General features: G+C 52.5%; 1 protein-coding gene across 1 annotated transcript in view; it reads left to right on the top strand.

Moving 5' to 3' along the window:
• Positions 1–11,965, top strand: part of ITGA9 (integrin subunit alpha 9) — a gene marked incomplete at its 5' end in the record, with an annotated part of 310,114 nt that overhangs the window by 31,263 nt on the left and 266,886 nt on the right. Inside the window, one exon of the mRNA XM_029938793.1 lies at positions 7,211–7,278. Within this exon, the coding sequence (XP_029794653.1) occupies positions 7,211–7,278 (68 nt within the window). The remainder of the gene's footprint in view (positions 1–7,210; positions 7,279–11,965) is intronic.

Here is an 11,965-nt window from a genome sequence, read left to right as displayed (position 1 = left end):
GTGACAGGAAAGCCTCGCTAATACGGAAAACCCGGGGAGCCGCTCTGCTAAATTGACGAAAAGCAGTCCAGTTAAAATACTGATAAAAAAAGTGCAGGCAGAGCGACATTGAATACCAGACCCAATTTCAGAGTGATTTACTGCTCACTTGTTCCTGCGTTGGAACCCACAGCTCCTACTTTGTCTGGGTGACTTTGGGTAGACCCTTTGAGCCTCAGGGGCCTCATCTGTAAAAAGGGGGAGATTAATCCCTACTATAGAGGTGTTAATAGATAGATAAGGTGCCTGCTGTAGTTCGTAGCTCAGAGTGAACACTAAGTTCACTTAAGTTAATTTTCAAATTAAGTGCCGTTAAAGTGTCCTTAAACCTTCCGAGAAGGTCTCTAGCTGATCCTGCTTTAATGAATAGATCATGAAGGGTGTAGAAAGTTGCATATGAAACAATGATTTGAAGACACTATGAAAAGATTATAATTTCTTAAATATCTTTAAAGATCCTCTTTGTACGATTTATTTGCTTGTGAGTTCTCCTCTGCCCTTTCTTTGTAGAACGATCTCAAGTTTCATTCATGCCATGTTTAAATCTCCTCGAGCTGGGAACTGTTAGGGTCTGAATTTATCAAATTTTACTGTGCTTTAAAATTGTCCCCGGGAGTCCGTGGATTTCGGGGCCACTTTCTGTGTCTGTTGTCCAGGGCAGCTGGTCTTTCATCCCCACTCGGCTCTGGCACCTCTCAGGACGGTGCTTATTTCTAGGGAAGGAAATAGATCACGCATTCAGATGTGAAGTTTCCGGTCTAAGGTTCAATGCCGACTCTACAGAGGATAGAAATCAATCAAGGCCCATTTACAAATGAAAAGAAGTTGAGGTTTTGTCTTATTTTGTTGTGTTTTTGTTTTGGAGAGAATTGTAAAAGGCTAAGTTACTCCATTTAAAAATTTAAGAACAAGCCCCATAAATTTTTATTAAATAAAGAACTCTACATTTACATAGGATTTTATGGTTTCTAAACAGCTTTCATAAACATTATCTCATTTAAGTAAATGCAGCAAATTTAAAAACAGATGGAGTTCTGTGTTATAGCCAGTGAAGGCGAGGGGGACCCTGCGGCTGGGAGAGAAGGGGGTGGCTGGAGGGAGAAGCCAGGGTCACAATAGGAGGCCAGCTCTGTGGCAGTGGCCCTTGGGGCTCAGAGAACCCCATCAAGATTTCATTTTGGTGCCAGGAATTTTATCACGGGCACAAATATCTTCTGTATTCCAGACGCGTTTCCATGCACTGTGGACTGATCGACTGTTCACACCTCATCGTCCAGTATTTTCCTTATGGGGTCCACGTGTTAGGAATCCCTCGCCTCGAACTGCAGTCTGTGCGATGGGCATCCTGGCCTGTTTCCCCTCAGGCAGTTTCAGAGTCACCTACCTGCTGCCAGGTGTTGGGTTGGGTACTTAACGTTTGAGACCCTACTGAGCAGTGACCTCGCTCTGGGGGTGGGTGTTCTTTTTTTTTTTTTAATTTTTTTAATGGTTTATTTATTTTTGGTACAGAGAGAGACAGAGCACGAGAGGGGGAGGGGCAGAGAGAGAAGGAGACACAGAACTGGAAGCAGGCTCCAGGCTCTGAGCTAGCTGTCAGCACAGAGCCTGACACGGGGCTCGAACCCACAAACGTGAGATCTGACCTGAGCCGAAGCTGGAGGCTTAACCGACTGAGCCACCCAGGCGCCCCATGGGGGTGGGTGTTCTTACCCCGCTGTGCAGGTGAGGAGACAGGCTTGGGGGGGGTGGTGAAGGCACGGGCTCATTAAGCAGAGAAAGGGTTGTCGGCTTTTAGGTTTAGAGCGGATTTCTTGGTCCCACCTGTGCGGTTGGGAGGTTGTCTTCCTGGTGACTACTGGGGTGCCGTGGCCCGTCGCTCCGCGGAGCCCCCGTTCTGTCCTGATTTCGTCCTGAATCATCAGGACACCGCTGGAGGCTTCTCAAGCTGGGTCGCGGGTGTGATTGTGGACGCAAACTGTAGCCGAGTTCCAGCAGGTGCGGGGGGCAGGTGGGGCCCCTCAGCCTGGTGACGTTTTACCGGGAGGCCTGTCTGCTCTACGTCCTAGATCTTTCCTTACTGTAAGCGTCTGGCATCCCGTCTGAACAGTGGTTTGTGCAGTGTCGGGGTGGTTATGGCATGAGTCTGTTAGTTTTGTTCATCGTGTGATTTCTGTTCCGCTAGGAGCTGGGTGGGATCTCGCTGACGGGTGACTGTCCCATGTCCAGGGGCACTTGTTTTAGGGGAATGACAGAGGACACAACGTGCATTGTCCTGGGTGTTTCGGGCCACTGTGAGGACAATGTCACAGACGGAGCAGCTGCAAACCACAGACACCCATAGCTCACGGCTCTGGAGGCTGGAAGTCCAAGATCAAGGCCCTGGCCAATCCAGGGTCCTCACATGGTGGAGAGCGGAGAGAGGTCAACTCCTTGAGGTCTCTCAAGACTCCCGCGAGGGCACGAAGCCCATCTGTGGGGGCTCTGCCCTCCCGAGGCCCCGCTGCCTGATACCATCGCGTCCCGGATTACAGTGTAACATGTGAATTCCGGGTGACACGAACATGCTGTCCATAGCGCGCAGCGAGCTGGACGCAGGATGTTATTTTGTGCCTGTGAAGTTGCTTGCTGCTGCTTCTGAAGTAAAGAATTGGCAAAATTGGTGCTAGATTCTGGGTGTGGAAGGAATTGTCTAAAGGCTACAAAACATCGAAATCTTTCTAAAATTTTTTGTAAAAAATACAAAACATGACATTTGCCATCATAACCATTTCTCAGTGTGCCGTTCCGGTGTTGCATACATTCACACTGCGCAGACACTGCCGTCCACTTCAAGAAGTTCGTCAGCGTCCCTAACGGAAGCTCTGTCCCCGGGACAACTGTCCCTCCCCTCCTCCACCCTCCCCACCGCCGCCCCTGCGGCTCTGTCTCTCAGCGCCCATCCATATTGTCGCGTGTGTCAGAATTTCCTTCCCTCAGACTCCGTATTCCACGGGAGGAAAAGCACATTTCATGTCTACATTCATCCATCAGTAGAAAACATTAACAAAAAACCGAAGGCCATCCCTGCAGATGTGCGCTGTGAGGCACGTGGAGTGGGCACCCAGGAGCCCTGCCCCTTCACCCCGAGGCGGCCTAATTGCTGTGCGCCTTGGAGTAGCCTCCTTGCTCTCTCTGAGCAATAGTGGCTCCATCTGTAAAACAAATGGCGAGGATTCGAATGACAGACATGCCCTGAAGATCTCTTCCCTCCTAATGCTTCTCTCACGTAATTGTAAGTTCTTGGCTTTCTGCAGTTTTCCTTATAATGCCCACCACTGCTTATTTGTTGAAGATTTAAACAAAAATTTAAAAAAATTGTTTATTTATTATTGATACAGAGAGAGACAGAGCATGAATGGGGACAGGGCAGAGAGAGGGAGACACAGAATCCGAAGCAGGCTCCAGGCTCTGAGCTGTCAGCACAGAGCCCGACGCGGGGCTCGAACCCACAAACCGCAAGATCATGACCTGAACTGAAGTCAGATGTTTGACTGAGCCACTCAGGAGTCCCTAAACAAATTTTTTTTAATGCTTGTTTATGTTTGAGAGAGAGAGAGCACTCGCGCACACACACACACACACACACACACGAGTCGGGGAGGGGCGGACAGAGATGGAGACACAGAATCTGAAGCAGCTCCAGGCTCCGAGATGTCAGCACAGAGCCTGATTCGGGCTCACACCCACGAAGTGCCAGCTGAACTGACCTGAACTCTGATGCTCAACTGAGCCACCCGGGCGCCCCTCGCTGTTAATTATTTTGATCACGTGGTTCCCCTTCCTCTCTAACCTAACTCTTTGGGTTATTTACTTTTTTTTTTCCCATTTAGAATGTGGTCCCTTGCAACTGGGGATAGTTTTCTGTTTTCAGCTTTACATGCTGAGCTGTCCTCTCACTCGGAGAGATCTGTCTGCCCGAATTCACTGTCCTCTAAATTGAAGCTTAATAATTAGTTACTTGGTATTCACTCAGAAATTGAGCTACAATTCAGAGAGGATTTAAGACTAGAAAGCTGTTTTTTTTTCTCTATTTCGTGGCTTGGTCCAGGAGCTACGGGAAGGATAATTGTAAACTTGGTGCGTTGCACAGACTCTCTTTGAGAGCAGAACCTTTCTCACGAGGAGGAGGGACCGGAAGGAATGAGCTGTCACGCTGCGTGTAAATCCCGACCTCTCCGTGGGTTGGTTTTGTGCCGCCAGCACCTGGGAGGCGCGCAGGGAGGGATCCGACCCAGCTGAGTTCTTGAATGAACTAGAGGTCGTTAGCGTAAGCTCCATGTACTGAGTTGTGGGTTGTGAACACTTGGAAACCAGCACTTTTTCCCTCTCTGATCTGCCTTCCGTTTCCTTTTCAAGCAAGGCTGGGGTAGGTGGTCAGGGAGCCTGACTGGATTGGAAGGCGGAAGTCAGAGTTGGCAGAGCGGTGGCGACAAAGGTCCAAAGCACGCAGGTTGGAGAGTTCGGGTGCTCGGTGGCTGGAGGAATGTGCTCGATCGTCTTACGTTTCCACCTGGGCCTTGGGGCCATGCGCAGAGCAACGTGCGCACAGCCCTTCCCTGGGCATTCTGGCGCTGGCACGTGCTGGTGACTGGGAACAGTGAGGTGAATGAATTCCTCTTGCTGTTGAATCAGCTGTGCTGGACAAACAGATGCCGTGGTGGGGAGAGGGGATGACTTACAGATGACCTGCTGTGTCTCCCGGACAGAGAGGCTGTTCTGAGCAGGAGTTCTGGAAGGCTGCGGACGGCTCAGAATACGCAAGTATCTGATGCAGTCACACAATTGATCCTTCCTGGACTGAGCTGTCGTGACTGCCTTCCCCTCCCGCCAGAGGATGTGTGCTGGGATGGGGTGGGGTGGGAACGTTAGGACTGGACCGCGTTCCAAGTTGAAGGGGTTAATCAGAGTCACGGAAGTTTCTGGGGGGGGGGTCAGCGTTCTGGGTACTAGTCAGGAGCCCCACGAGGTTTGATCCCTTGTTCCGGAGCATCCCAAGAAGGCAGGACCCTTGGGTCTCCGAAAGTCAGAGCCAGTGGGATGGTGCCTGTTTTCTGTGTCCCTGCCCTCAGACCTCTGATGTTGCGGTCCCAGCTTGGGGAGCCCGGGGCTGGCCTCTAAGGTGCCTCAGTGCTGGCTGAGGCAGGGGGCCTTCGGGACTTTCTCGTGGGTCCCTCAGGGGCCCCGCGTCCTGCTCCTGGCAGAGAGCTGGCCGGCACAGTTTGGGGATGAGGGGGAGAAAGACACGTTTTCATATCTGCTATTTTTGGAGTCCTTGTTACAGAGGAGACCTTGAGGCCATTTTCTTTAAAACGTGAGAGATTCCTGCATAAATCTTACTCCTGTTGTACATTTATGAGGCTGAACTGCTGTGTCCTGGGCTGTCCCTTCCTTCAGCTGGTGGGGTCTGAATTTTCTTTGGTCCATTTGTTGGAGAGGTACACTCGGCTGCCTAGCCCCTCGAGGCAGTGGGGTGGATGTGCTTTTTGCCGGACCTTGCAGAGTGAATGTAACTGTTCGGGGTGCGACATGTGGACCCTTCCTGCCATTATGGTATTTGATGTAGGATTCTGCATTAATTTCTTTTCTTTCTCGCTGTCAGACAGTTTGATGCGTGATCTCTTTATGACTTTGCATCAGCCCCACTCGCAGCCCTGGTGCAAGATTTTTGCAGAGAACAGGCGAGATCCTTTGTCCCTGAGTTGCTTTCCGGCAGGCCTGTGAGTTCTCCTTGCAATAACAGAACGAGGCAGGAGGAACTGATTTAGCCTCTTAAGGAAGAGGAGTAACTCAATTGACATTCCGTTGTAATTTAGCAGTCGGTTAATGGCCGCTAACTGGAAAATGTTACCAGGCTCTGTGGTGAGTGTTGTTAGAAACCGAATTACTGTGTATATTTCCCCAGGGCCCTTTTCCCCTTCTCCTCAAGTGCATGTGGGAGCTGCCGGAAGCGGCATTGTGTTGCAATCATAGCTTCATTGTTCCCCTGTATTATTTATTTTGCTTCAAAATTAAGTATATTGCCTTTAATGGTAGCAGAGATGTGCCAAGCGCCCTGAGGTGACATGGGGATCACTGGGTTATTCTGTCCGGTGGCCGGGGCCTGCAGGTGCCCAGGGGCAGGCAGCCGTGAACCTGTCTCCGGCCTTGTCCGTTTGATGTGTAGTTAATTAGAGTCACCCGGGCAGAATGTCTCTGTCTCCGTGTCTTTACCAGGTAATTGTTTCAGCCGGCTGGTCACTTTCTGGGTTTTGTGTAAGCACTCGTTCTGCAGAACCTTTGTTTAGCCACACAGGTGAGCGAATGTGACTCTTGGCTTTGCCCTTCACTAGCTGTGTGACCTTGGGCGATTCACCCACCTTCTCTGAGCCTCAGGAGTTCTACCCGTTAACAGATGGCAGGAGGGGCTCCCCGGGATAAGAGATCAAAAAAACGACATGAGTGAAAGCAGCTAATAGCGCCTAGAACATGCAAAAACATCTTCCTTCCAACTTAAAAACAAAACGGCAGCAACAGAATGCCCCCTTGCCGGGTCAGAGTGTCGGGAACGGTAGAGGAAAAGAACTTACCCACTTGCGTTTATTCTGAGCTGGAGAGAACTCCCCATTTCACGAAGCCAGAGGAGTCCGTGTGGAGCGTCAGTGCAAACCATCAGTGACCGTGCAGCCGAGTGGGGCCCCTCTTCCTGAGCCCCAGGCTCCGATGGCTGGCTTCTGGTTGGAAGGCAGAAATCCTGTGGCCTGCAGCTCCGCGGAGTGTCACGGTAGCAGGCTTGGTTGGCTTCCAGGGGACTCCACACAGGGATGGCCCCATCATCCCGTTTCTGGGTCATGTTTTCAGCTCCTTTTCCTCCTGGGGCTCAAGAAAATGAAATAATCGTCACCAGCCTCCCACTTAATATCCGTGGCTGCTGCCCCGTCTCCCTGGGCGCGGGAAGGAGTCTGCCAGGGCACTTGGCAGCCTCACGGCCCCACGGCCCCAAAGCCGGGATTTCTGAGGTCGGGTGCATTCCTGAGACTTCCCTCCACACCCTGGTCTGGGAGGCGTCCCCAGGCCTGGCCCGTGGCAGCGCCCCTCGGCTGCCCGCACACGACTGGCACAGACTGACGGGCTGTGGTTTGCTCTCCCCCCGCAGAGTACAAGAAGAAGTACGGAGAAGAACACGGCTCCTGCCAGGCTGGCATAGCAGGCTTCTTCACCGAGGTGGGTGTCGGCGGCTGGGCGCTGCCGCTCGGGCTGGGGCTCCTTTCCTGGCCGGCCGTGCTCTCGGGAGCGTCTGGAGATGGCCTTCTGACGCCTCCGGTCACGTCCAGGGACGCTTGCCAAAACCGGTGGGGGCACCTGCCAGCCAGAGGGCACTGGGGGGGATGGGCGGGCTCATTTGGAGGCCACACCTATTTGGGACCGTTTCTCTAAGGATCCGCTCGACTCTGATGGCCATGGAAGGAATTGATGGGGGGGTGGGGGGGCGGTGCTCAATCAAGTTTGCGTCTAGTTGCTGGCAGCGAGGAGGATGTGTCAGGCATCACCTCCCATCATTCCTGTCTCCTGGGTGGAGAGCTCAGGATTCTGCACACAGCTCAGCCGGCTCCTTGCCCGGATCCTGAAGGACCGCGGACTGGACACTTGCGTGTCTGTGTAGTTGTGCTGGGCTCTCTGGCTGGTGGTACGCCTTTCGGGACTGTTCTTAAGTGATGCTTCCCGACTTCGGGTTTCCCCTTCCCACCAGCCCCTCGTTTCTCCAGCATCATTTTGATCGCGAGCCGTGTGCACAGTTCCATGCCCGTCCTGTAAGTGGCCCAGTCATCTTGCGGTCCTCAGGCCCAGACGACAGAGAACCGTTATGTTAGAATTCATCTTTTAACCTCCCAAGCGTATCCCAGATGTGACCGCTTGAGCACCCCCCCTCCCTGCAACGTCACCCTCCTGGAAAATCTATGGTCATCACCTGGAGATGCTTTTTTTTTTTTTTGGTAGTAAAATATACATAACATCAAATTGACCATTTTGACCATCCTTTAAAAGTTTATTTTGAGAGAGAGAGAGCGTGAGCGGGAGGAGGGGCAGAGAGAGGGGGAGGGAGAAAATCCCCAGCAGGCTCTGTGCTGTCAGTGTAGAGCCTGACGCTGGGCTCAGTCCCACTAACTGAACTGTGACGTTGTGACCTGAGCCGAAATCAAGAGTCAATGTTGAGCTGAATGAGCCCCCCAGGTGCCCCTATTTTGACCGCACCGAAGCAAACAGCCCAGGGGTATTTACCACATGCACGGCGCTGTGTGACCGTGGCCTCCCTGGCCGAACATTTCCGTGACCTCTGTCTGCATCTGTTCCCAGCCCCCACCCTGTGTCCTCTGCACGCCAGCCCGAGAAATCTTTCCATCAGACCCTATCAGCGGCACCTGGGGGGCCCCCGTGGTTGAGCATCCAACTTCAGCTCAGGTCACGATCTCACGGTCTGTGGGTTCGAGCCCTGCGTTGGGCTCAGTGCTGACAGCTCAGAGCCTGGAGCCTGCTTCAGAGTCTGTGTCTTCCTCTCTTTCCTCCTCTCCCCATCTTGCTCTCTGTCTCTCACTGTCTCTCTGTCCTTCCCCCACTTGCTGTCTGTCTCTCAAAAATAAACAAACATAAAAAAGTTAAAAAAAAAAATCAAACCCTGTCATTCTGACTCTGTGGCTTCCCATCGCATGGTAGATTAAATCCAAACTGTCTGGCCCACGAGCCTGGCTCTCTGATGATTCTCTCTCTCTAGGACAGCAGAGAGCTGCAGGACGGGACAGCCACCAGTGTCCAGAGCTTTCTGGTCAAGAGCAAGGCTTTCCACCCTCATTTCTGCAACTGCTGTCTGTCTGTCTATCTTGATGTTTATTTTATTTATTTAGAGGGAGAGAGAGCACGTGCATATGTGCACGTGAGGAGGGAAGGGCAGAGATAGAGGGAGAAAGAGAATCCCAAGCAGGCACCGCACTGCAGCGCAGACCTGATGCAGGGCTCAGTCTCACAAACCATGAGATCACGACCTGAGATGAAATCAAGAGTCAGACGCTCAACCAGCTGAGCCACCCGGGAGCCCCTGCAACTGCCATTTAAATTCAGAAAATAGTCAGCAATGTAGCATCTAATTCAGAAAGCAAAATGGAAGAGGTAAGAAAGTCAGAGATGTTACTGCCTTTCACCCTCAGACCAATAACCCTGTGCTGTGTCCCTCTCGACCCTGTGGCCCTTCCCCTCTGATCCCTACTCTGTCTACTTGCCGTCACTTCCAGGGGACTCTCAGGACCACCTGCACAGAGTTCTACCGACCGTCCTTGCTGCTCAGGCCAAAGCGAGAAAATCCCCTCTTACTTCCTGTCCTGCACCCAACCCATGAGGCAGGACTTCCTGGGCTCCCAGAACCTGCCCAGGGCGCCTCCTGTTCTCTCTGTCGCCACCCCGCAGACCCAGGGCCCCGAGGGCTTGTCCCTGGCCCACCAAAGTGCCGCCTGTGCCCCCTCGCCCCTGCATGGCAGCCACAGCACCTCCTAAAATGAGACAAAGATGGCAGTGCTCCTTTGCTCAGAGCTTTCTGGTGTATTGCCATCACACTGACAGTAAAATCCAACCTCCACACGGTCGCTGGGGTTTCCTGTCTCTCCAGCCTCACCTGTTACCTGGCCTCCCGGCCTCCCTGCCTCCTCGGAGACTCGGTCGCTGCTGGCAGGTGTGAGCCTCGCCGGTGGCATTGGGCCAGAGGCCCCCACGTGGCACTGTGTGCACACGGGCACATTTCCGCAGAAGAGAAATGTGGAGGGATCGCTGGGGCCAAAGCCATCCCAAAGGTGAATTTGGGTACGTTCTGGCACTTTGTGCTCTGGGAGACTTTGCCGGCTGATCGCCCTGGTTGTGGTCATTGTTCCTCAAGTCTCCCACCGGCTGGTATGGTTTCTGTCACAAGAAAGGACACCTCATTTTGTTTCTTGTCCCTTTACCTGATTATGAGTGCAGTTTAGTGTTCGAATACTGGCCATTTGTGTTCTTCCAGAAATGGCCTGTTTATGTTCTTGGCCCGTTGTTCTGGTTTTTCTTATTTTTGTTTAACAGATTTTTAGGATCTTATAACATGGTTTCAGAACTAAGTTCTGATCTCTTACTTACACACCTTGTAATTTTTTTATCAGTCTGAATTTGCTTACGGCGTCTTTATTGTACTGACGTCAAACATTTGTATTTGTCGGGGCCCCTGAGTAGCTCTGGGGGAGAGTCCAACTCTTGATTTCAGCTCAGGTCATGATCTCACAGTTCATGGGCTCAAGCCCCCTGTCAGGCTCTGCATGGAGCCTGCGTGGGATTCCCTTCTCTCTCTCCCTCTCCCTCTCTCTCTCTCTCTCTCTCTCTCTCTCTCTCTCTCTCTCCCCCCCCCCCTCTCTCTCCCCATCCCCTGCTCATGTGCACATGTGTGCACACCTTCTCTCAGTATAAACTTTAAAAAATAAAGTTGGTAAATCTAATTTTAATCATTTGAGGAACCTCCGTCCTTTTCCAGAGTGGCCGCACCAGTTTGCATCCACGTTGTGGCCAGATTCCATCCTTCCTCGCTGCCAAGCAGTATCCCTGGTACAGATAAACCACATCCCCTTGACCCATTCATCAGTTGAGGGACATTCGGGCTCTTTCCGTAAATGGGCTGTTGCTGATGGCACCGCCATACGCCCTGGGAGCACGTGCCCCTTCAGATCAGCGCGCCTGCGTCCTTCGGATAAGTTCCTAGTGGGGCAGTTGCTGGGACTAGAGAGTATTATGCTAAACGAAGCAAGTCAGAGAGCGACTTACCATATGTGATTTCACGCATATGTGGAATTGGAGAAACTTAACAGATGAACATAGGAGAAGGAAGGAAAAATAAGGTAAAAACAGAAGAGGCAAACCATAAGGGACTCTTAAATACAGAGAACAAACGGAGGGACGGAGGGTTGGTGAAGAGGGCTTTGCTGGGGGGCCGGGGCACTTGCTGGAATGAACGCTGGGTGTTGCACAGGCGATGAACCACGGGAATGACTCCTGAAGCAAGAGTGCCCTGTGTGTTAGCTAACTTGAGAGTAAATAAATTAAGAAAAAATTGAATGAATAAACAAGTAAATAATGTTGGGGGAAAAGTTTTGTCCAATCTGTCAATCATTTTCTCTCCAGATTCTAGACTTCTCAGAAAGGCCGTCCCTCTCCTAAGAATATGCAATATCTGTTTGTATTTTTTTCTAGTACTTCTACAGGTTTTAAAAAAAGATGTCTCTCTTTAATACATCCTGGTGTTTTTGTAGACTTTATATGCTAGAAGCAAACTCCATTGCTTTCCTCTTGTGTAGTTGCTTTTCCCCATACTGGTCTGCTAACCAGGTTTTCGCGGGCTACTGATTTGAAATACCGTTCTGCCACGTGCCAGGCTCACACACCTCTTCCATCGGTGTTGCACGTTCAGGCTGTGTAACGTTGGTGGCTGTTGCCCCTCTAGCAAGGTCTAGCGAAGTCTGACTCAGGCCAGTGGGCAGCAGGGAGCCCCGGTAAGTCCACAGGCAGGGAACGGACACCATGGACAGCAGTGCGGAGAGCGAGAGGCAGGGTGGGCTGGTGGGGGCGGGGCTTTAGAGGTGGGAGGGCCTGGAGGGAAGCGGGGGGGGGGGGGGGGGGGGGGGGGGGGGGGGGGGGGGGGGGGGGGGGGGGGGGGGGGGGGGGGGGGGGGGGGGGGGGGGGGGGGGGGGGGGGGGGGGGGGGGGGGGGGGGGGGGGGGGGAGCCTGTGATGGGGTCCAGCCGCACAACAACAGGGCAGGCATAAAAACTGGCCAGAGGAACTGGGGGCTGTCAGGTGGTCTCAGCAGGCTGGGTGGCCGGGGCCTGGGGGATAGAGGAAGCAGGTTTTGA

Source organism: Suricata suricatta, chromosome 5 (assembly GCF_006229205.1).
Source record: "Suricata suricatta isolate VVHF042 chromosome 5, meerkat_22Aug2017_6uvM2_HiC, whole genome shotgun sequence".
Lineage (NCBI taxonomy): Eukaryota > Metazoa > Chordata > Mammalia > Carnivora > Herpestidae > Suricata > Suricata suricatta.
Note: the sequence above shows the minus strand (reverse complement) of the source record. Positions and strands in the feature narration are given on the sequence as shown.